Source organism: Solenopsis invicta, chromosome 5 (genome assembly GCF_016802725.1).
Source record: "Solenopsis invicta isolate M01_SB chromosome 5, UNIL_Sinv_3.0, whole genome shotgun sequence".
NCBI lineage: Eukaryota > Metazoa > Arthropoda > Insecta > Hymenoptera > Formicidae > Solenopsis > Solenopsis invicta.
The window spans coordinates 27,540,596-27,567,753 of NC_052668.1; the positions used below are offsets into that span (position 1 = coordinate 27,540,596).

General features: G+C 31.6%; 1 protein-coding gene across 1 annotated transcript; it reads right to left on the minus strand.

Moving 5' to 3' along the window:
* Nucleotides 1–375: 375 nt before the first annotated feature.
* On the minus strand, nt 376–14,713 carry LOC105193239 (lipase 3). Its single transcript, XM_039449592.1, has 9 exons — nt 14,536–14,713; nt 13,937–14,113; nt 9,371–9,572; nt 7,561–7,675; nt 6,342–6,588; nt 6,093–6,251; nt 2,548–2,629; nt 1,003–1,160; nt 376–723 (listed from the first exon to the last, which is right to left on the minus strand). The coding sequence occupies exons 1-9, from the start codon at nt 14,536–14,538 to the stop codon at nt 568–570; spliced, it is 1,299 nt and encodes a 432-aa protein (XP_039305526.1). The 5' UTR covers nt 14,539–14,713; the 3' UTR covers nt 376–567.
* Between the last annotated feature and the right edge of the window lie 12,445 nt (nt 14,714–27,158).

Below are 27,158 nucleotides of genomic sequence, written 5' to 3' on the forward strand. Positions count from 1 at the left end.
AGAATAGGTATGTGATCATATGTGACATATGTATAAATATAGATTTTTCAAATATAGAGAGGATCAAATATAGATTTTTCCGTATTTACCATTATAGCTGTTTCTGATGTAAATTTTCATAGAGCATCGAAATCACATGTAGACGCTTTCTTTTCTATTTATTACGTTTTACTTTTTCAATCAATTTTTACTTAATATAGTTTAAAATTTAAAGAAATTTGTTTCTTATTTATTAAAATATATTATATAATGAAACAATGAAAAAATAATAATAAATAATAAATGAGAATTTTAAGCAAAAATGCGGAAATAAATTGTATAATAAAATGAGGGAATAGAAATTTATAAGGATAAGTACAAAATGCAAAATAGATATAAAATTGCAAACATATAAAATGGTTTATAAAAACATAACACATTAACAAAGGATTAATAACTTAAAACAATATACATTTAATTATATTAAACGCAAACATTGATCTAAGAATAAAATACATTTGTCAACGAGAATGAGCAAATTCTGTGGATTAATCATCTCAGAAATTCCGAGAAATAGCTGCTAACATTTCATTGACGTTTCTTATCCATTTGATTCAGCATCGGGTCGTATAAATACTTCTTGACATTCTTAGCCCATACAAAGTCGAGATGATTAAATTTCTTGTCTGCTATTAAGGTTTTACTGGCGAGATTGCTCACTTCGCTGGTCAACTTTTCCACATCCTAGACAAATTGTAATGTAAATAAAAATGTTCTATAAAATGTAAAAATATAATTTTATTTAATATTTCAATGCTAATGTCAATAAAAAAAAACTCTAAAATTTTTCACAACTTGTTACAATTAAGCATCAAACAAGAATCATTTTGATGCTTAAATTTAGTATTAAAACATCAAATAAAAAGACACATTAACCAAAGATAAACGACCAAATACCAAAGATTAAAAAAAATATATTATATTTAAGAATAAATGAATTGTTATATACAGAAAAATACAAACCTTAATATTTGCTAACCAATCGTTTTCACTGTAATATACGTGCATCGGTGCAGTGATCTTGTTCAACTTATATTCCGGTGGAGTTAAGGAGCCGTGTACTTCTTTATTGCGAAGTCCATAGTCGTATTGTTGAAATCTCCCTGCTGTGATCATCTTTCCTGTTGATAGATTTGCTGGTGTTATTAAGGAAAATATTTGAAAGATTTGAATATGATGATTATCACAAATAGATCTTTATACATAATGCATATGCTATAGCTTGTTCGATCGCAATTACTTTGCACTGGTATACATTAAAAATTATATATGGCCGGTATTCATAATTATTACGGAATGACTAAGAAGAGGTGTATAGCACATTTAGAGAACAAGATTTTTATGTTCGTACTTGAGACTGCATCATTACATGTGAAATTCAATGTAAATTGTATGATCATTGTGTCAATTAACAGAAGAAAATGATCTGGATAACGCTGTAATTTCTATATTTACGTAATTATATTAAATATTGTACTTTAACATTTTACGATATCACTATTATTATAATTGTTGATGCTTTGCCATATTAAACATTGTCTTTTTATTTCAACATTATGCGAATCACAAGTATAAGGATAGTAACGGAACTCTAATTTTATATTGATCACTTTACATGTGGCGGTTGAAGAAGTTTAAGTGAGATCGAAACATGTCTCGCATTTAAAAATTTGTTATTGTTATGGAGTTATTAGCAATAAACGTTAAGATCCATCAAAGTTACGATGTCGATAATTTGACCTAATACCCTTTTTATTTTGTTCATTTAACATAAATTTATCTTTTTGTTATGCTTATATTTTATATTTAAAAGAGGAGGTTTATGTATGCATCTTACGGACTTTGGTAAACTCTATATTAAGATGTAGAATTTGATGATGTAAAACAAACATGTAACATTCAGGTGTTGATGAGTCATAGAGTTGAAGTTACAAGGTAGGCTTTTTTTAATATTCGAAATTGACTAATAATTTTTTTGTATTTATATATTCTTGTGCATTTTTAAATTGTTTTATGATTCTGCAAAACCTACTTTTTAAAACTTATTTGTAAAGTAAAAATTAAAGTCAAATTAATTATTTAAACATATTAAAATATATTGAATTCTTTCTTAAATATGTAGTGTTTAATAAAAACTTTGAACTCAAGAGAATTACCATTTGGATATTATTATTTTTTGTATTTAACAATCCATTTCCGCCGCGAGCTGTCCAATTATTTGGACTTTATGGCTAAACTAATTTTATGAAATTTCTAACATTCGCTGTAATATCTATCACGTGTATTATTCCAAACTTTACAATCTTGTATCTAGCACTTTGGTTGGCAATTGAATGTTACATGTTATTTTTATGACATCAAACTGTCTTAATATTTAATTCTCAAAAATCCGCAAGATATAGGCAGTTCTCCTTTGATTAGGTATCTTTATATATAGCAGTATTATTTATGATACTATAACAGTACATATAATTCTAATTTATTAATAGTTTATTAATATAAGTTTACCAGAATTAATGAGTTGCGCATAGTGCATAAATTGCTTCGTGGATGCACTAGCTATAAGTCCTAAGATTACCGGTAGAAGAGTCTAAAGACAAAATAAAAAACAATTTTGAAGAAAATGTGATAAAAAAACACTTCTTTTAATTAAAAAAAATTTTTTAACTAAAAATCACTGTTATAAAATACTCTTCAAGCCATTAAACTTTTATTCAGAACATTTTTTGTTCATCTGTTATAGTTTCGACGATATTTGCTTCAAAAGAAAAATATTGATTTTCTTTAAAGGGATATTTCATCCCCTAAAAATGAAAACGAGCTCGCATAAAAGAATCCGTATCCCTTATTTTGATTTGTACTACAAAATTAAAGGCTCAACGAAGTCGAAGGCCGACATTTTTGTATCTTCCTTTGTTAGACAGCTAATTCAATATTGAAAGTTTATTATGAAAATTTATTCGTATATATATATATATATATACAGGGTATATATATATATATATATATATATATATATATACAGGGTGATTCAAAATAACCTATTGGTCCCGAAGCTGGCATATTCGTAATCGAATTCTGAGACGATTTTTCCTTTTGCAAAAATTTGTCCGGAGCTTAGTTTTCAAGTTACAATAAGAATTAGCGTATGACGGGTCAGGTACAAGTGGTAGACAGGGGCGGCGCGACTCACTGTTACACGTGGGTGTTTCCGTGGGGCACCTCCTGCGCTCAAATGACTGACAAAAGTACATGGACAGCACATTCCTATTTAAACTTTCTCTCTCTCTCTCTCTCTCTGTCACTTTAATTATGCTACATTTAACTTGTCAAATTTCGATCTGTCATCCGGCCGTCAAATATCGGGATAACCGTGAAATCTTCAAATAAGTTTACATTATTATAATAAATGTACGCCCGCGAATAATAAAAATTAATGCAAATTAGATTACTTAAATGTGCACTTGCAAGTTAAAAGTAGCACTTTTAAAACGCACAAAAAGGGATAGAAAGAAGAGAGAGAGAGAGACGGGGGGGGCTTTGAACAAGTTTAAGCACGTTTACTTACGCACACGGCGATCAGCTTATTGTTTCCACGATGCGACAGTTCAATTTAAATTTGTCCTTCATCCAGATCTATCCCTCGAAGTTGTTTCATCACATTTACACTATTTACTCTGCACTTGATCGATAAACGCGGAACTACGCGACGAACCGATCGATCAACTTTATTAATTACTACTCTACTCACTACAATCATTCGATGCGTAAAAATTACTCGAAAAAACACGTGTTTACGTTACGATCACACAACACGTGTGTACTCGACGATATGAAGCAGTCGAATGGATGTTATTGGTTATGTTGTTATAAGAGTGTCGAACGATTGGTTAAAGCCAGAAGTCAAAACGCGGCAATTTAAAATAAAAATATTGGTTAATACAATTTACATCAATACAATTTATTAGAAAAATGTTGCAAATGCATGTTTATCAATATTTGTTAAAAATTGTATGATAGTGACTTTATCAAGATAATTATTTTTCATTCTAAATATTCAAGAAATAATTTTATCAAAATCAATTTTTTCTAAACATTTTTTTTATTTCTTATTTTTGAATATTTGCGAAAACTGTGAAAATATTTCTCAAAATAAAATATTTGGTTGCCCTGAAAAGGACAGATTATCCGTTGCTGCAAGGAGATTTCAAGAATTTAATCCTTGAAGTTTTTTTTATAATAAATATTCTAAATAATTATCTTGATAAAGTCACTTACAATTTTTAACAAGTAATAATAAACATGCATTTGCCACATTTTTCTAATAAATTGTATCGATGTAAATCGTATTAATCAATATTTTCATTTTGAATTACCGCGTTTTGACTTATGGCTTTAACCAATCGTTCGACACTCTTATAACGAAATAACCAATAACACTCAGTCGACTGCTTCATATCGTCGAGTGAACACGTGTTGTGTGATTGTAACGTAAATATGTGTTTCTTCGAGTAATTTTAACACATCAAATAATTGTAGTGTTTACAGTAGTGATTAATAGTTATTAATAAAGTCGATCGATCGGTTCGTCGCGTAGCTCCGCGTTTATCAATCAAATGCAGAGTAAATAGTGTAAATGTGATGAAACAACTTCGAGGGATAGATCTGGATGAAGGACAAATTTAAATTGAACTGTCGCATCGTGGAAACAATAAGCTGATCGCCGTGTGCGTAAGTAAACGTGCTTAAACTTGTTCAAAGCCCCCCCCGTCTCTCTCTCTCTCTCTTCTTTCTATCCCTTTTTGTGCCTTTTAAAAGTGCTACTTTTAACTTGCAAGTGCACATTTAAGTAATCTAATTTGCATTAATTTTTATTATTCGCGGGCGTACATTTATTATAATAATGTAAACTTATTTGAAGATTTGACGGTTATCCCGATATTTGACGGCCGGATGACAGATCGAAATTTGACAAGTTAAATGTAGCATAATTAAAGTGACAGAGAGAGAGAGAGAGAGAGAGAAAGTTTAAATAGGAATGTGCTGTCCATGTACTTTTGTCAGTCATTTGAGCGCAGGAGGTGCCCCACGGAAACACCCACGTGTAACAGTGAGTCGCGCCGCCCCTGTCTACCACTTGTACCTGACCCGTCATACGCTAACTAATTCTTATTGTAACTTGAAAACTAAGCTCCGGACAAATTTTTGCAAAAGGAAAAATCGTCTCAGAATTCGATTACGAATATGCCAGCTTCGGGACCAATAGGTTATTTTGAATCACCCTGTATATATGTATGTATATGTGTGTGTGTGTGTGTGTGTGTGTGTGTGCGTGCGTGCGTGCGTGCGTGCGTGCGTGCGTGCGTGCGTGCGTGCGTGCGTGCGTGCGTGCGTGCGTGCAATATGTAGTAGTATGTAATGACGGACTGATGTTTTGTAAATCGCACCTATTGTAAATTGTGTATAAGGCGTTCAATCTGTAAAACTGACGATTTCAGCATCCCCTTAACGGGACATTAGCAACGTTAATTCGACTAAATTGATTTATGTAGATGTTTGATATTAATTTTGTAGTATAGATCATCATATCTCCACAAACTTCTACATCGATGCACTCAAGCACATATTCGCACAAAATTTGAGAAAAGGTTTTTTTTTTGCTCTAAAGCTATTAACTCATTTCTAAAATTCACACTATTGGTCCTTTCTGCTTTTGAGTGGGATTTATGCTTATTTTATACATACAATAAATAAAATTTTTATATAAAGCAGTTGTGTGTATTATCATGAATTGATACTAGATGTTGATGTCAAAACTGCCAATAATAAAATTTTTCAAATTTTTCTGTTTTTTGTATGAATTTTAACTTTGTCCTGCGTTATTGTTTGAACTTTAATTATGGAAAAGAATTTATAACTCTTTGTAATCAACAAAAAGATTACTTTGTATAAAAAATTTTACGTTCAATTGGTAAGCAGACCTGTTTGCAGAATCACTTTAAGATTATGCTCGAAAAATTAAACGTTCTTATAAATATGTATTCAATGCTTACCGGATCAAGTTGATCAGGATTGAATCCATACATCAGGAACATCATATTTGAGCATATCGGTTGCGTAGCAGCTTTCTCCCCACATAAAACTTGTCCAAATCTTTTTATTATTTTGTTGTCAAGATTGACTTCGTAGACGCCAATTAATTTCCGGAAAAACTGCAATAGCATATTTAAAATGTCAGATATGAAAGAATTATTTGAAATCGAGATCTCTGTATCATTTTTTAAAATCTAGAAGTCACGTACTTCTTCAAGATAACAGAACTGTGACATGAATTGGAAAAGGAGATTCTTCATCCTGCCGCAGTAAGCGATCGGAGCTAAAGCATACATCTCTTCGATATGCTCCTGATATTCAGGGCGTTCCGTTGCCATGACGAAGAAAGTGGTGGTGCCTTGGCTGTGTCCTATGTAGAACATTGTTTCACGGCCGGTGGTCTTCACAATATAGTCGATCATCGTTGGAAGATCAATCGTACCCATCTCGTGCCAACTGTAGTGTGCAATCAGAATACAAATAAATTACGTTTAGTTAAAAAAAAGGTGAAGCATTAAAGATCAGAAAACATTATTTTTATATTTATATACAGTTTTTATACGTATAATGTTTGTTTATGCATAATGCGCTTTTTATTCTTTATTTGTAATACTTTTATCCTTAAGATGGAGACATTAATTTTAATTTACGTATCTGTTTTGGTGTCTCAAATTTTTATCATTTAGTCGAGTGGTCCAAGATAATTGATTAAATTTTTTCTCTGATGAGATAACAGATTATTAAAACAACTCTTATTTCAATATAAATATAGATTTAAAAGATGAGAGTTTTTTTCGCGATTTAGTCTTCGTAATTATTTGTTCACAAAATATGGTCGGAAAAAGAATATTGTACAAATTTATTTCTTAAATCAAGATTTAAATAAAATTTCTGATAAAACCTGGAAGTTAGTTAAAAAAATATTTTATTAATATTTACATATACATATACATATACATCCTTTTTAATTTTCATAATGATTAGTTGCTTAAAAATAGACTTTAGCATTATCTTTTAAAAAAAATTAATTTCAATTCAATTACAAAACGAAAAAAATTTTAATTAGTTATACAAAAAGGTCTTTAAATTATTTAGATTTATTATTGATTTTATCAACGATTATCTAAATGGAAAAAATTTGTTTTAATTTAATATACTTTCTTTTAATTTGGAAGTTACAAATCCCAAATTGAAAGAAATAATTACTTTCAACAATAAAAATTTTATTGTCTGAAATATTGTCTAAAAAACAAATAATTTATTATTCCAATGAGAATGTTTTATTGGTATAGAAACTGGTTTCTTGTATCAGTAGAAAATTATTTACTTAAAACTAATCAATTTAATTAGTTGAACACACACATACATATATATATATATATATATATATATATATATATATATATACATAGATATATCGATTCTCACCTGAAGTCCCAATAGTCCTTCTTCGAGATTTTGCTATTTGTATGTTCACGAGAATACGTACTGCCACGCACGTTACCGAGCCATACATCGTACCCTGCATCTGCCAGAATAAACCCTAAAAAAACAATATTAGAATACAATAACAAAGATAAATATTAATTAATATAGACAATAAAGCAAATAAAAATTAATTAACATTTAATAAAGATTTATATTCTATATAATTATGCTTTCTTTACATTAGTCCAAATACAATATAGAAAAAGTCAAATTTGAATTCTGAAAATATAAGGATTTTTATGTAATCAATTAAATATTGTGTATAGAAAAATATTTCTGTAGTATCTAGGGACCTAGCACGTCACTGGATCGAAAGATCTCGATATCGTGATATCGAGATACACACACATGTCAGGTGAGAGACAGGAGATTCTTGGGACACACGCACACGCCTAACAGCTAACAGTTTATTCCTTTGTATTTAGAAGTCTAAAATATACCAATTATTATCAGAGTAAACCCCTGAGTTGTTCCTTCATAGAAAGAAAACACTACAATTTCAATATCTTATTTTAACCCTTTTAACACGTAAGTGGGTCTGAGAGACCCCATATGAAGCTTTGAACGCTTGCTATATGAAGATGGAATGAGATAGGAAATTCGAGTCAAAACGGAAAAAAAGTTTGAAATCTCCTCTTTCGATTGATATGATTGATCAACTTTTTTGGTCAACTAGAATTTGAACGGCACGGCAGCAAAGTTTTGTTTGAGTCAATGCGACCCATATAGTGTGTAAGTGAAACTATTTTTGTGAGTATTTTACATAAAAGCTGGACAAAATACGTTTAAACTGTTTGCGGATGTTACTCGCATATACTCTGTCTAAAGTTGGAATACTATAAAATGCTGTAGAAAAGGGAGTTTTCCCGAAATGTATCATGAGACACATCAATTTTCAATTTTAGACACGACTTAATTAAAAATACCTCCTATTCGCCGTGTTACATAATTACATTATTTAATAGAAATGACAATAATATAATTTTTTTTGAAAGTATGAATATTTAGCTTTAAAACGCCGTATTGTAAAGTTCTTTAAAGTTTTTTGTTGCAAAGATATGATTTTTTTTTAAGTGGATTTTTAGATGCCCAAAAATACCTCATATTTTCCATAATGTTACATAATTATACTTTTTAAAAAGAATAATTTTGCCAAAACTTATTTTGAAAGTGTGACTCTTTAGCTTTAAAACGCCGTATTTGAAAGTCCTTAAACGTTTTTTGTTGCAAAGATATGACTTTTTGAAAGATAAGTGGATTTTTGACCAATTTCTCATTTTTGCTTAATGGTTTTTCTTTTATAACTTCACAATAAATTATTTTTTGGCAATGCCAATTGTGTAGTCACACTCCTGAGATTTTAAATTTTTGTTTTAAAAAAAAATCGTAGAAAAATATTGATTGTAATCAAAGTTTTAGCTTCTCAAAGTTGAAAAAGTCTCCCAGACCCAAAAATGTGTTTCCGTATTTTACAGAATCGGTGTGTTTAAGAGTTAAAAAAGAAAACATTTTTAAAAATATGATTTAAAATAAAAATGAATTTATGCATACCGTTAATTTATATTACGATTAAAACACAAAAAAAAGTTTTTGTTAACTTTTTATCTTTAAAGAAGCAACTTAATACTTAATTGTGATTGTACAATGTTTAAATTGAATAATAGATACGATTGAATAATGCTTATGCAATAATGTTTTTCCTCATTTAAAAACTTTAATATTTTAACAATTTAAGTTATTTTTTCTTTACCTAAACTATTCTCACGGCCAGAAGTAACAAAAACTGCCGAATTGCACGTAAGGCCATGCATTACAAACGCAACAGGTTTTTGTTCATTTGCATCGGTAGAAGTTGCTGGTCCTGTTATCCGATGAAGTTCCAAAATGTAACCATCTTCAGTTGTCACTTTATGCAGCTCACCGTTATATCCGTACTTGCTTATTAATTGCATCTGTACAATAAGACGACTGCTTTTTAATTCAATTTTGTTCAATGGGAGAAATGACAAATAGCTTATACTTATCAATGCGATTAGGTATAATTAATATAAAAATGTAAAAAAAGCGTTAAGTATATTTTTTTGCAATATATTATTAAGGTAACAAAATTCTTTGTAAAAATTCGTGAAATCTGCCTAAAAAAACATTAAAAATGTAAAAAAAAACAGTCAAGTATATTTTTTTAAATAAATAACCAAACTAAACCAAACCAAAATTGCAATGAATGAAATCAAATATAATACCATCAAAAAGAAGTGAAATCAAAAATATTGAAAGTATATTTATTACCGATGGGGTGGGAATCTTTTGACCACGTTGCGATTGACCACCAGCGACTTACAGTGTTAAACAGTGGAAAAACTCTAGGCACCGATCGCTCTAAATGACTGTGATCAATTGCAACGTGGTCTAATGGGACACTCCCGTACCAATGAGCAGCAAATTATGTGACAGATAAAATCAAAGATGGGCAAAATCTCTAGCAGCAGCATACTTAACGCGCCCGTTTTTTTTATATAACTAATACCGTTAAAGTTATCTTTTATAACGATTTAGTAATAATGTTATAATTTTTTATAACAATAATAATTATTTAGAACGTAACAAGTACTGTTTTATTATTTTTTGTAATGCTCTAGTAAATCATGAGATTTTTAAATTACATTATTTGACGATTAATATTAAATGATAAATATTGTAAAAATTTAAACTAAACTATTCTGTACATTCAACAAGCTTATCTTTATGTTAAACTTACCTAATAATTTTTCTAATAATTTTTTAGCATACTGCATTTTATAACATCATTTTTACCGGAATTTAGATTAATTTTGTTAAATATTAATATTATTATTAGAACTATGTTCCAATCAATGCCAGTACTGAAAATTGATTTAATCATTATTTAACAAGTCTTGTAAATGATGATTAAAGTGTAGGTTATATTTTAAATTAATATGTATATATGTATGTGCACATGCGTGTGATGTAAGTCAACATATACGCACACATACACACACAGCTCATTTTACTATTGTTACTCCTTAAATAACAAGGAAAACAGAATGATCATTATTTTATGTCTAAATTGAAAAGATATTCATTCCTAAACTTTATTATGGTAACAATAGAAGTTATTATTTGACATAACATTTCTATTTTTTAAGTGGATTATAATACTTAATACAAAACTTCGTATTGAATACAAAGTTTAAATAATATAGATTTTACTGAATAAAGCGTGAAGAAGCAATGTGTGAACAATTTGCTTACTATAAAATTTCTTCTTTTATAAAATAAATTTTATTACAAGTATAAGCATAATATTTCAAAAAGATTTTGTTAAATAAATTTTAGGGTTACAATGAATCTTAATTTGAATAAATATTTAATAAGTTTGCTAGTGCATTTAAATGAACTTTTAATAACATTTTCTGCACTAATAATCTTAGTAAAGATTATTGTTATTTTATAATTATTATTATTGTAGTGAAAAATTATTACTTGTCGTAGAACGTTATTACTAAATCGTTATAAAAGATAACTTTAACGGTATTAGTTATATAAAAAAAACGGGCGCGTTAAGTATGCTGCTAGAGATTTTTCCCATCTTTGATTTTATCTGTCACATAATTTGCTGCTCATTGGTACGGAAGTGTCCGGTTAGACCACGTTGCGATTGATCACAGTCATTTAGAGCGACCGGTGCTTAGAGTTTTTCCACTGTTTAACACTGTAAGTGACTGGTGGTCAATCGCAACGTGGTCAAAAGATTCCCACCCCATCGGTAATAAATATACTTTCAATATTTTTGATTTCACTTCTTTTTGATGGTATTATATTTGATTTCATTCATTGCAATTTTAGTTTGGTTTAGTTTGGTTTTTTATTTAAAAAAATATACTTGACGCTTTTTTTTTACATTTTTAATGTTTTTTTAGGCGGATTTCACGAACTTTTGCAAAGAATTTTGTTATCTCAATAATATATTGCAAAAAATATATTTAACGTTTTTTTTTAATTTTTAATGTTTTTTTAGGTGGATTTCATGAATTTTTGCTAAAAATGTTGTTACATTAATAATATTACAAAAAAATATACTTAAGGTTCTTTCTACATTTTTAATATTTCTTTAAGTGAGTTTTTCTATCTGTATAAATAAAAACTACACGTACAGTACAAAAAGAAAAAATAAGAGCACTTTTATAATGCCATTTTATCCAAGCTATGTTTCAGATTACTTGATCGGTTTAGTTGTTATTGAAATCTAATAATCTTACATGCTTAGAAGTCTATGCTAAAATCATGTAGTAGAGATATCTCCACTGGTCTATTTTAAGAAATCATGAACTAATCACAAAACGGTATGTGACATTTTACGAATTTTTGCTAAATATTTTGTTACAGTAATAATATATCATAGACATAGTAAGGTTACATAGATACAAAAAAAAATGTATATGTTTTGTAAACAGTCGCAAAAGTATCTAGACACAAGGAAAAAGAAAGAACAAAAGAGTGCGGTAGAGAGCGAGGGAGAGCAATAGAAAGCAAAGGAGAGCAGACGGCGAAAAAGAAAGCAAGGGAGAGTGATAAAGAGCAAGGGATGAGGGCTCGGAAGAGCGGAGAACGATGAAGAATAAAAAAGAGCGAAGAAAAGCGGTAGAGAGCGTAGGAAAGCGATAGAAAGGGAGGGAGAGTGAAGGAGAGCGAGGGCGGGGGAAGAAGAACGGGCAAAGAAAGAGCGAGGGAGAGCAAAAGAAAGCAAGGGCGAACGGTAGAAAGCGAAGGAGAGCAGTAGAGGGCAAAAGAGAGAGCGATAGAGGGCAAAGAACAGCGGTAGAGAGCGTAGGAAAACGATAGAGAGAGAGGAAAAGTGAGGGAAGGCAAAGGAAAGCGGTAGATAACGAGAGAGAGCAGGGAAGAGCGAAAGAAAGCAAAGACGAACGGTAGAAAGCGAAGGAGAGCAATAGAGGGCGAGAGAGAGTGGAAGAGAGAGAAGAAGAGCCGTAGAGAGCGAGAAAGAGCGGTAAAAAGCGTAGGAGAGCGTAGGAAAGCGATAGAGAGGGAGGGAGTGAGAAGGAGAGCGGTAGAGGAGAAGAGAGAGCGACGGAGCGCAAAAGAAAGCAAGGGCGAACGGTAGAAAGCGAGGGAGAGTAGTAGAAAGTGAGAGAGAGAGAGAGAGAGAGAGAGAGAGAGAGAGAGAGAGAGAGAGGGAGAGAGAGAGAGAGCAGTAGAGGTCGAAGGACAGCGGTAGACGGCGAAAGAGAGCGGTACAGAACAAGGGAGAGCGATAGAGAATGAGAGAAAGAATGGTAAAAACGAACGAAGAAGAGCGAGAGAGAGTAAGAAAAAACAATAGACAACGAGAGAAAGCATGGGAGAGCGAGAGAAAAAGCGTAGAAGAACAGTAGAGAGCAAAGAAGAACGGTACAGATTGAGAGAATGGAAAAGGGAGAGGGGGGGAGAGAGAGAGAGAGAGAGAGAGAGAGAGAGAGAGAGAGAGAGAGAGAGAGAGAGAGAGAGAGAGAGAGAGAGAGAGACGGAGGACTAGAGCAAGCAAAGGAGAGAGTGAGAAACAGAGAGAGAAAGAGACCAAGTTTTTGAAATATTTTTTATATATATTCATATAGCTTTTCAAAATTACCGCCAAAAGGGACAATTCTGAAATTTTGCGAAGAGGAAGATGACGACGACGACAACGATGACGACAACGTATCTGAATGACATAAATCGGGCTAAAAAATACATGCATAATTCATATCTCAGAATCAAATGCCTCACGTATGGGCATCATTTTTGTGTCATTGTGCTCGAAAAAATCAACACTTACCCCCCCCCCCGCCACAATCATTTTTTAATAACATTAATTTGTTTAAAAAGGACAACCATTTATATGTAAAAAACTGAGTTCCTTCCTGTAAATGATACACGGTAGAGTCTTTTATTTACTTAGTTAAAAGAAAATTAAAAAAAAATATATACTTAACGCGAGACGCTATCGCGTCTCTAAATTAAATTTAATTTATTAATATGCAGAACATCCAATTTAACCAACTAATATATAATAAAAATAAGTTTATGAATATGAATTATTAAAAGAATAATATTTTTCTTATTAAATTATCTACTCTTTAAATCTTGTAGAGCGAAGCATCACTTTAAAAGAGTGAAAATTGAGTTTACAGTGTTAAAGCGATTTTCCACTATAGGAATCAAAATTTATTTCTGTTAAATTTGCTTTTTATTAAATACACAAAATGGTGTTAATTGAAAATCAAAGAAATGATTGATTAAAAATAAAGAATGATTTCACCGTATTAAGCTTTGCATCCTCAGGAGTTTCAGGTAATAATTTCGGGATTTTTAATATCTGATATGGGTCCAACTTCAGTATTTCTTCTATCACACTCTCCAATGATTGAGCGTTTGTGGATGTCAGGATAGATATGAGAAGTATCGGTAGCAACATGGTTGGTCGACAAGCTCGTTGCTGGCCGATGAAACAAACAGAAATAAAGTGGGTTTCTTAAACGTACGACTATTATATATACGGTGTTTACATTGTTTATATATGATAGGAACGTCAGAGTGTCTGAGGCTTTATGCAACTTTAATCGATACAAAAATGGAAGGACTTTCGAAAGTTAATAGAATTGAAAGACGCTGATGTTGGTGCGTATATTTCTGAGTTTATTCGAAATAAATTCAAGGACGTTTTGACCCTGTTTTGGGTCATCTTCAGCAAAATAATCAAAAAGCCTCCACTTTACACGGCGTGGTCCTAGATCTTATTGAGTCACAATCGGGTGGTCATCCGAGTGAAATTGAAATTCTAAAGGGTGACCAACTAATAATGTATAAAAGTACCATGACAAATTAGCTGATATGTTAAATAAAACTTCCAAAACTTACCATGTGAAGCAAGGAGCGGATACGCACAAGACCGTGAATAAATATAAATTAATGCAATTATAAGTAAGATGACAATTATGTAACAGCGTAAAGACGACACATCTCGCCTGTGACACTGTCAAGGCGATACTTACTGCTCTCCGTTCGTAAGCAGTGTCGACGAGCAAACATTTGAAAATACAAATATTAAGTCAAACCGTTATAATCTGTCGAGAATCAAATATTGGCAATATTCAGTGTTCGCTTGTTTAATCACTTGTTAATTTGTCATTATGTCTGTTTCAGTAATGAATAACGATGTAGTAAGCTGTAAGATTTGAAAAGAAATAACAGATATTGCTATCCAGATAGACCGACTGTTTACTTACGAAATGATGCAATATTTCGTACACCATTCGCACTTGTACAGTATATTTAGATAATCAGTTGACTTTATATATCATCATTTAAAATATCGTCAAAGGTGCAATTTTGATTAAAATGACGATAAATGTCAGTTGGATATGTGCGCACATTTACAATTTATTATTTATAAAAACCAACGGAAGAATCTAACATCAAAAGTAAGAGTTACCTTTTAATGTTCAAAATAAATTGCGATGAGTATAATATCATTTGCAATCCTTCACCTAAAAATTGCCAAAACAAATCTGCGATATCAAAAATCAAACTGATCGAGATTCTAATCTAAGATTGTCTAAAATTAATAAAGTGTAAAAATATAAATTCATAAATAATCTGAAACATGTAAAGCACGAATATTTATATTTATCGATACAATATATTTTACGTAAATTTTAAACCGATTTAATATATTTTACTAAATTTTAAACCAAAGATAAAGAAAGTGATAAAAAATCCTATAATTGCCATGCGATCGAAAAGTGATGATAAAAAAGATATAAACACTGAACAAATGTTTTAATTTTACAAGTTTTTTTTACACTTGTATAAATATCTCAGTGTGTATAATCTTACAATTAGTAATAATTTTTATCCAATGCTGTTTTTATGCAAGAATTAATAATTTATTAGTTCTAAAAATGATCTTGATACTAGTTCTATTAATACCTAGTTGCTGTGTCATGCATGCTTGTATTCAAACGTATAATTGATGATGCGATTAAATTCTTTTTGCTAAAATATCACGTAAAATATGAGTGCATCATGTTAAAAAATGTGAAAAACGATTTTATTTTACATCGGTGTAAATATTTTATATCGCATATTCTTATATCAAAATCTCAACTTCCAATTATAATAAAATACAACTTATTTGAACTTAGTTGTGGTCATATATAATTTTATAATTATATAATTGTAGTCACTCTTACAAATGCTTCAATGTAATTGTTGGAAAAAAATTAACTCAAAATTGAGCTAACAAATTTGATTGAAAACATTCGATTATTTTAGCACGATCGTTATGTGTAAGATTGTTTATACAAACACACAAGTTTTTAATTTAGTACGCATTTATTTACATTTATTTGCTGCAAATAATGTCAGCGCCCGAGATAAAAAGAAAGTGATTGTGAAAGATTCAACACATAAATGGCAATATTTTAATTTTAAGCTTGTATTACACGTTTTATTAGTTTCAAATGGAACGGTTTAAAAGTTTAAAGAGTTATATGCACCTAGAGATACCAAAATAGAGCCCTGTATTCATGAAATTTTCTCTACGAACGGGGTATCAAATCAGGATTTGTACTAATGTTTTATAGGGTAAAGGTTGCCTATTATGAGATACCTTTTTTTGAATGCGTGTAACTTTTTAAATTTATAACATTAACTTCTATTTTTATGTTAAAATTATAGGAAATATATTTAAGTTTCATCACCAAAAGTCAGTAATCGATAATAGCTATACTTTGTTTTATATGAATATTTTTATCAAAAGTGCCAATTTTGCCATTTCAAAAAAAGGGTTCCTAATATGAGACATAAGGATTTCCTTATATGAGATAGTATCTCATAATAGGAAATAAAAAAAAAAAGAAGAATTTATTTGTATATAAACACTTTTATTATATAAAAATAGAGACATAATAAGTTTTAATTTTAGTTATACTTAGTAATTATAATTTTTCGATGGTTTTAATCAAAACATAATAATCCTAAGACTAGGAAGCAATCACAATTAGTGTATCAAACTTATATACTTATTATAAAATAAAACAGAAATTAAACGAAACTTAAATTTCTCAATTTTCATAAATTAAATAAAACTTGGGGAGAATTTGCACTTTGACAGCAAAGCAGAAAACAGAAAAGTAAAAGCTCAATCAGAACTCGCGCTGGTAGTAAGTACTACATTCTATATTTTTTTGTTTTTCTGTACTTCAACTACCAGCGTGAATTCTGATCGGCTACTGCTTTTCTGTTTTCTGCTTTTCTGTCAAGGTGTGAATTCGCTGTTAAACTTTTCAATTTTTAAAAATAAAGGAAAACTTAAATTCTTTAATTTTCGGAAATTAAATAAAATTTGAACTTTTTAATCATAAGAAAAATCTGGCCATAAACTATAAATAGTAAAACAGTTAAATGTGAGCACAAATAGCGCAGATAAACCTCTCAGATTTTACTTCACCACATTGTTCATGAGTCCATTTAAAACAAACTTGACAAATTTTCCACTTCTCTCCATGTGAATCTTCTGAAAATAGTCCTGAACAAAATGGACTGTGCATCATCATTTTCAGAAGATAATTCACTAGATTGATGTGGAATTACATCATTATCATCTTTGCTTGAGGATTCAAGTTTTTTTTTAATCTTTTTAGTTTTATTTTTGCCTCGACCTTTATTTTTTGCAGTAATTTTTGGCTCTTTTTCTTTTTTTCTTTTTAAAGAATCTTCTACCTGTTTTTTATGGGAAGAAGATGTAACTAAATGGGCAGATTGTGCACGTGTAGATTTATTCTGCTTTTGTGTGATTGTTGGAACAGGTCTTATTTGAAATGGTGACATTATAACTTCTGTATCTTGACTTGGTCCTTGTATGTTTTGAGAACAACCTGGAATAGGGCTAAGATTGCCAGAGATTTTGATTTTCTTTATTTGCTTCCATAGATAAAATTTCATCATCGTTAATAGCACTAGGGCAGTTTATGATTGGAAAAGGAGTTTCAGAGCCGTCATAAATTCTGAAATGTTCCTCCCCAAAGACGTGGCGGTTACAAGGAAATAGACCAGTCTTTTTAAAAGCGTTGATGGAGTTGTTCATAGTAGCAGCTTTTTGGTAAGCTTCTCCAAAGAGCATTCCTACTTGACGATTTGTAACCACTCGTCCAGGATTGTGTCGCAACCATGATTCAATAGCTTGCGCATAATAAGTTTTCAGTGGGAACATAAATCCCACATTTAATGGCTGCATTTTATGCGTTGAATGTGGTGGTAAGCACCCTAGTAGCACAGTATATTGGCTTTACATTGGTTAACATTGGCGAAACATTGGTTATGTTGGGAGTACATTGGCCAATATTTCCCAATAAAGAGCCAATATTGGTCATAGAATCAATTGCACATGTACTTGTAATATTGCTCGCCAATTAATAAACAATATTGCATTTACATTGGAGATGCATTGGCCAAGATTTGCCAATGTAAAGCGAATATTGTTTATTAAAGAAATGACAATGTTTTGCCAATATTACGAGTCAACAATTTTACAATATTGCTCTTACATTGGAGGTGCATTGGCCAAGATTTGCCAATGTAAAGCGAATATTGTTTATTAAAGAAATAGTAATGTACTGCCAATATTACAAGTCAACAATTTTATAATATTGCTCTTACATTGGAGGTGCATTGGCCAAGATTTGCCAATGTAAAGCGAATATTGTTTATTGAAGAAACGGTAATGTACTGCCAATATTACGAGTCAATAATTGTACAATATTGCACTTACATTACAAGTGCATTGGCCAATATTTGCCAATCAAAAGCGAATATTGTTTTTTAAAGAAACGGTAATGTGCTGCCAATGTTACGAGTTAACAATGGTACAATATTGCACTTATATTGGAAGCGCATTATTGGTCAAGATTTCCAAATCTAAAGCGAATATTGGTTATAAAAGAAATATTAATGTGCTGCCAATGTTACGAGTCAATAATTGTATTGTAAATATTATCAATAAACGAAATAGGTCCATAAATGAAGAAACCTCAATCTACATTCCAATAAGCAAACAATATTTTTCAATTGTTTATAAACATTTTTTTATAAAAATTTATTATAAAAATTTTTTATATTTAATTTGTATTATATTGACATATATTTTCTAATTGCATTCTTACTCAAACAAATAACAGAAAAGTTATTCCAGATACTATTCCGCATTTGTGAAATTAGTAAAAAAACTATAATTTTATATTTGTTTATGTAAATAATGTGCTTTAATTATACATATTCCATTTTTTTGATAACGTATATTGACTTGATCTACCAGTTATATACAAGTATCAGCACAAAGCTTTCACAGGTCATCACGAAGGATCAGTTCGCAGCGATCACACAGGTCAAATAACGTTCACCGGAGTCGCGACTTGGATGGGTGACCGCTTGGGTTAAAAAAAAAATTGGACTAATATTGGTTAAAGTGTCAACCTTCTAATATTGGACCAATGTTGAAAACCCAATGCACAACCAATATATAATATCGTATTTATTTATTTTTTTAATATTGGTTAAATAAGGGTCGATATCATACTTTGCAATATTGGACCAATATTAAAAATCAATTCACATCCAATAGATAATATTGGGTTGACATGATTTTTCAATATTGGACCAATATTGCAACTTCAAGATTGGTTAAATAAGAGTCGATATCATACTCTGCAATATTGGACCAATACTGAAAATCAATTCACACCCAATATAGAATATTGGGTTTACATTATTTCCCAATATTGAACCAATATTTTGTGCTACTAGGGCATATATAAATATATGATTTTCACGTGCTATATTGATGACTTCAATATTTCTTGTATGAGTGTAATGTCCATCCAAAACCAAAACAATTGGATCATCTTCGGTGGGTTTTGTGTGCTGAATAAAATGTTTTAACTACATCGTAAAAAGATCTGTCTGTATCCATCCAGATGGATGGTATCGTTTTATAGACCCAGAAGGAGTACCATTCATTAATTCTGGTGATCGGTTTTTCCGAGGAAAAATTATTAACGGTGGTACATAATGCCCACTAGCATTCATACAAGTGACTATAGTTATAAGTTTACCTCGCTCTAAGGATGTAAGAGCATATACTTGCTTCTTTCCTTTCATACTTATAACTTTTGAGTGCTTGTGTTGCACCACAGTGATCCCTGTCTCATCGACATTGTACAGACAATTTGGAGAATATTTTATTTTAAGTAATTGAGATTCGTAGATGTTAAAAAACTTAGCTACGTTTTCTTTTGTGAAGCCCTTAACTCGTGCCGATGATACAAATTGAGGCGTTCTTATTGACAATATAGGATATCTACGGAGAAAACCTTTTAACCATTTTTTACCAGCTACCTTCTTTGTCTTGCTAAAAGGATGGCTAAGATTGTTTCTCAATGCTAGCTCAAAACTTAGGTAACGAATGTCTTGAAGCCGTAATCTGAAATATTTTTCATCCAAAATAATACAAGATTTCACGAGTTCTTCTTCTAAAGATAAAGGCAGCGCTGGTTTTCTTCCCAGAGGAGTCTTAATAAGTAGAGAAATATTATTCTTAACATACCGTTCAATTGTACGCTTTGGGACATTGAATTGTTTAGATGCTTTTAAATATCCCATCTTTTTGTTTTGTACTGCCTTAACTGCAGCCTTTAATTGATTAAGAGACCATGATTGTCTTTTATTTACTTCCATCTAAAAATATGATTACATACAATTATTTAAAACTGAAAACTTACTAATACATCAAGAATACCAGATTACAGTTCCTGGTAGCACGGTCGCATGCCACACACAAGCGTGCGTGCCATGTACGTGTGTGCTTAAGTGTACTCGCAACATTGGCTAATAGTAGAAGATGAACATATACGAACACACGGCACATACGCTTGTGTGCGACATGAGCCCGTGCTAATAGGAGCCGCAGTCTGGCATTCTTACATCGACAGAATACAGAACTTGACATTTTGAGGTTATAAAATATGCAACCGGTAAAATATGCAATAAATTTACAAAACAACGCAATAAATCATTTATAACACATGAGTACATTAAAGCAACAAAAAAACAATAAAACTATGATATAAGTATTAAATAGATACCTTCGAATCACGATTATTATCTTCCATCTCCGCGCGTATACCAGAGTACTCTTAATATGAGATACAAGCTACAACTGCGCCGCTCGCGGCGCGAGTGTAGGTTATACCTCATATTAGGAATACTTTGAGTATCTCATATTATGAGTTCCACGCCTTGCGGTTTCACGATCACCAAATCTAATCTTTACAATTAAGCAAATCATTATCTCCCATATTTTCCTATTAATATGACCTTACACTATTACTGCATGTAGAATTTGTTACCAAATATTTATTTATTATATAATAAACAAAGTTTAAAAACTCACTTCCAAAAAACTTGACAGTATCCAATTTCATAAATTTTTTTTCTTAACGACTGCACATATGATCTAATAATAAATTTTCTACTAAATAGCTTTCACTCCAAGAGTAATACGTTCATAATAAAATCAATCATATGCGCTTATTAGTTTAACGAAAACCTCGCTATCTCATATTAGGATCCCATAATAGGCATCTTTACCCTATATAGTTTCATTTGTAAATTGTAATTTTTTATTGTTAAAAAATATCAAAAAATTGAAGAAATATCGCGGTTGACATTAAATATATTAGTTGCTGTAGTTTGCGGTACCCATTGTAAAATCTATATGGTTTATCCAAAAAACAAAAATGCATTATATTCTTAAAATATACTGTTTAATCAAGTTTTTGTCGTAGCTAATTTTAAAAATTTACGTTTATTGCAGAATAGCGCTTATCTATATTTAAAAGTCCAAGTAATCATCAAACATTAAAACGGTTTCTTGGTTGTTGAAAAAAACTAAGATCTTAAAAAAATCACTATAACAAAAACTGCGTATTTTCATGCTGAATAAATAGAAAAATATCCAAATCTGATCTATTCATTCGTTTTAGAAATATTTTGGATACTGATTTAAGAAAACACGATGTCTTCGAGATGGTTTCGAGAAAAAACGATGTCTCATTAATTTCTTAATATTTTTTTAAATAAAAAATTGCTTTAACAAAACTATATATAAAACATTATTACAAACCTCGATTTGATATCCACCAATAGGTTCGGAGAAAAAATTTATGAATATAGGATTATTTTTGGCGCCTCTAAGCGTATGTAATCCCTTAATGGCAATTATTACATGTTTTACTACCTGTAACTAGTATTAATGTTTAAACGTATCACATATTTTTATTTTTGCTTAATATGGTTTTCCCTAAATAACTTTACAATAAATTATTTTTCGGCAATGCCGTCTATTTAGTTACATTCCTAAAACTTTGATTTTTAATTAAAAGAAAAAAATTTTTCTTAAAAAATATTAATTGAACCAAAGATATAACTTATTCAGAAATTTTGGAATGGAGATTTTAATGTTTTGGATTGAGAACGTTTAAGTCGTCGGCAAAAGTTTGACAACGAGAAACTCGAGCAATTATTAAATGAAAACTACGTTCAACAGGAGCATGCATTACAACTCGGAGTTACATTACTATGTACATCGTATTTATACTATTTTGGAAAAATTCAGAAAGGAGTAGACGGGTACTGCACAACTTTAATTTGTAAAACAAAGAGCGAAAAGTTTACACGTTTATGTCTTTGCTGATTTATAAAAAAAATTTTTTATACAAAATCAATATAAATAATGATAAAAAATGAGTAGTGCATGGCAACCCTAAATGTAGAAAATTCTGGGTAAATCCCGATCAACCATCTATATAACCAAAATATATAACATGTTGAGGAAATTAATGTATTGCATATGTGTTGCTATGCATTTGCTGATTCGGAAAAAAATACGTTACAAGTGCAGCAACGTGATTGCTTATACATGCAATCAAGGATGAAACAAGGGTAAACGATTAGCGTCATTAGTATGTTATGTTATCCACAATATGACAGCAATATGATAGCAAAAATAATTCGTCGTTCCTTTCTGAGCACCATAATAAAAACACGAGGACAACAAAACCTGTATAATGATTTACATTTGTATATTGCTGCGTATATTCTTTCAAATTATGAAGGTTTTTAATTATATGCACTGTCAACAGACGGACGCCGCGGAACAGAATTTCTTGTCAAAAACCATGTAGAATAAAAGGCATGGCTTTAATAACTTTTCCAGACGGTCTTATTAAATAGATGGTACACATGTGTTCCTGGAGTCTCAAAAAGATTAAGAAAGTTTTGACAAGAATAATGTAATTCCGGTATATTCGCCGCACCCAGCGAAGACTTAATTCAAATCTATTTATGTTACGTATTCATAAAGGCGGTTTATCGACAACCAATTAGAAAAGAAATAGTCTCGCGCAGAGCATTGTCTCCTTTGATTTGTTGTTATAAAAGCGTGGGGATAAGCAAGAGTGTAAATTAACGAGCAAGCGTTTAATTAACAGACTTCTTTTCACATCTTCCGAAACAATCCGTTTTACATATCGCAAACTGAACATCCTCCCGTTCGCAAGAGATCAGTCCAAAAAATAAAGAGCTACAACGACTTGTAATTTTGACCGAGGCCTCCGCTAGGCGACCACCGAATAAATCCTGGTAATAAGAAGCGGAGTACTTCTTTATTTGTTTGACGCGTGAATACCCGCCGTCGAATCCTGTACGGAGAACGGTAATACATCTGAAACATTCTTCCGTTGCAATAACATACGCGTTCGGCTTACAACTGACGCAAGCTTTCGAATCAATTTATTATACTCAAGGAAAATGAACTGTATCAATAAAAACTTTACTGTCTACTACTATAAAAAAATTAGAAATGCAAAATTATTCTTATGTTAAATAAAAAACTTTAAATCCTAATTTTTGCCGTATATCGAAAGTGATGGGATCTGGTTGCTCAAGAATATATGATCTTATGTGACATATATATAAATAAAGAGTTTTCAAATATAGAAAGGTTCAAATATAGATTTTTCCGTATTTATCATTGTACTATAGCTATTTCTAATGTGAATTTTCATATAGCATCAAAATCACATATAGATGCTTTCTTTTCTATAACATTTTACTTTTTCAAACAATTTTTATTTAAAAATATAAATTTAAGAATTGGGTCAAGGAGACAAGCTAAATAATTCTGGATGTTAATTAAAACTTTTATTGCGATAGTACGCATAAACGCAATTCTTCCGAAACGTTTTGGTGCTTGGTCTATCACGGCAGTAAGATTGATAGCCGTTTACATTCGCTCACGTATTTTTGTTTTCACAACGTACAACACAATAACTTTTGTTAATTACAGGCATCGCGTATTGCATATGAATTCATGTCTGTTTGCGGCTGTTCATCATGTAATCATATACAAATTCGGATCTCGACGTTCTTCTTACATCAGCAGTAAATCAAGTGACGGAATTGTGAATTTTGTACACAATGGAAAGCATCGCCCGCAGCTGTCACCGATCCTTCAGCTATAACAGCACTATTTGAGCAGCGACGTAACAAGCTTAGATCTGCGTTAATAAATGTCTGTATGTTTTGTATTTTTTTCGTTTTTTCATTTACCTTTTGTCGGGGAAATTTTGTAACATTTTTGTTTTAAATTATTTATTGCGGCTAATAAAGGCTAATTAGAGCCGAAACGTTCCGGAATAATGGCGTTTATGCGTACTATCGCGATAAAAGTTTTAATTGACATCCAGAATTATTTAACTTGTCCCCTTGACCTAATTCTTAAATTTATGTTTTTCACATCAATACGAGCGTGTCTATATTTTTTTATCAATTTTTAGTTAATATAATTTAAAATTAAAGAAATTTGTTTTCTATTTTTTTAAATATATTATATGATGACCCAATGAAGAAATAATAATAAGTGATAAATGAGAATTTTAAGCAAGAATGCGGAATTAAATCGTATTGTTACGTCCGTCGGTTACACAAACACTCTCGCGCGCTCTCACACTAAGGGCACTCGCGTGCGATAAATAATAAAGCAGAATCTTTGAAAAACTCCAACGTTTATTCTACACGACTGTCACCAAAACAAGGCTTCAGACCTCAACAACACGAACATCGCCACTAATAGACAAAAGACGTTTAAAACATAATACACGCCTATACCGGGCGTAACACTGCCCCCTTTCTTTAGGTTGTCGTCCCGACAACCAATTAAGGACTTCTAAAATCTTCACGACTTCTTGCTCTTCCCCTAGCTGCTGCAAAGGGATTCGGAGCTGCGTGACTTCGTCCACAAGACGTCATCTTCCTGTTTTAGCTGTAGCTCGTTCTTACTCTTTAGCTTGAGTTTTGAGCACTTCTTCCTTCATTCTTCGGACAAGGGGGGGAAATTAACTCTCGAGGACCCAACGCCTTAAGGGCTCCCTATGTCCCCGCCTCGGCATTTGCCCTCAGGCCCTCGGGAAAACCTCGATTCAAAAAAAACGGGGCAAGGCGGTCTTCTTAACACAAAGTTTCGACGATTCTTCTCAAGAAAAACTTCACTTCGCACAAATCCCAAAACTGAAATTAAACAAACTCCAACGAGTATCTCACTTAAAATAAAAATAAACCTGCAAAAGAAAAACTTTTTTAGTCACAAGTTTACAATAAAATTCCTACGAAGACACAAGTTCGACAACTTTTTGCCCTAAAAATCGAAACTTTTTTCCCAATTTCCAAAGAAAGAACGATTCCCCGAACCCGTCCTCCCAGGCGTGGACTTCCAGGGAAGCACAACTCTCTCTCTCTCTCTCTCTCTCTCTCTCTCCCTCCTTCTCTCTCTCTCTCTCTCTCTCTCTCTCCCCTTTTACAAAGATTTCCTATCTACGAACAAAGCTAGCCTATCCAAGTGAACGATTTTATTCTTATGCCTATTCGATTTTCGTACACAATAAACTACCTCATTGATTTTCTTAATGACCTCATAAGGTCTTCCTTCCCAATTATTTTGCAATTTAGGGGCTCTGCCAAGAATTCTTCGAGGATTATATAACCAAACTTTCTGACCAGGATCGAAAGTTAACCGCCTATCCCTTTGATCATACCACCACTTCAACTTTTGAGATTTCAATTCCAACCGTTGCCTAACAACGTCATGAATTGAAACCAATTTTTTCCTTAGTCTAGAGAGATATCTTCTTTCTAACTCCGAATCCTCTCCTGGAGGAAGTCCACGAAGAAGATCTAAAGGTAATCTTAATTCTCTACCCTGACATAACTCAGAAGGAGTGAAGCCAGTAACTTCATGTTTCGACGATCTATAAGCTAACAATCAAAGAAAAATCCAACGATCCCAATCTCTCTGATTTTCAGAAACAAACTTGGCTAAGAAATTTAAGTATTCGATGCTGACGTTCTACCCGACCATTAGATTGAGGATGAAGTGGAGTAGTACGAGTCTTTCTGATTCCCAATAAACTAGATAATTCTTGAAATAATCGAGATTCAAAATTTCTGCCTTGATCTGTATGAATTTCCAAAGGAACGCCAAATCTAGAAACCACTTGGTTAACAAAAATTTCTGCAATGGTACTCGCCTTAATATTTCCAGTAGGAAAGGCTTCAACCCATTTAAAAAAACAGTCAGTTATGACTAATAAATACTTTTTTCCAGATGAAGAGATTGGAAAAGGACTTAGAATATCCATCTGAACTCTTTCAAAAGGAATACCGACATTATAAATTTGAAAAGGAGATTTTCCTTTTTCAGAAGGCCCCTTTTTAGCAAAACAAACCTTACAAGTTTTACACCAATGTTCGACATCTTGCTTACAAGTAGCCCAATAAAATCGTTTTCGGATCTTTGCCAAGGTCTTATTCACCCCAAAATGACCTCCAGAAGGAGAATCATGAGCTTCCTTTAACACTCGTTGAATAAATTTTCTTGGGACTATTGTTTGAAGAATTTCTGTATGTAAATCCGGAGAAATCCATCTTCTAAATAACATTCCATCTTTGATAATCAAAGAATCCCACTGAGTCCAATAAACTTTTGAAGATGAATCATTAGCAGCTATTTCCTGTCGAGAAGGACGAATACCAATTTCCTTGCCATGATAAATATTGACGATAGAGTGGTCTTCCAATTGAGCCTCCTTCCAATCTATAGACTCCCCTTTCTCAAAAACAATTCTCCCTAAAGAATTATTCTTTACCTCGTTCCCTCTCAACTCTATTCTTTCACAATATTTGCAAGAAAATTCAGCACAAGGACGCCTGGACAACGCATCAGCATTACCATGTAATCTCCCTGCACGATGAATTACTTCAAAATCATACTGTTGAAGACGTTCCAGCCAACGCGCTAACTGACCGTCAAGCTCTCTAAACGATAATAACCACCATAAAGAAATATGATCTGTTCTAACTAAAAACTTTTG

Coding starts and splice junctions, on each gene's coding strand:
- LOC105193239 (XM_039449592.1), bottom strand. Junction 2,630..6,092: donor ATCCTGATCAACTTGATCCG/GTAAGCATTGAA, acceptor TTTTGTCTTTAG/ACTCTTCTACCGGTAATCTT. Junction 724..1,002: donor ATTGGTTAGCAAATATTAAG/GTTTGTATTTTT, acceptor CAATTTGTCTAG/GATGTGGAAAAGTTGACCAG.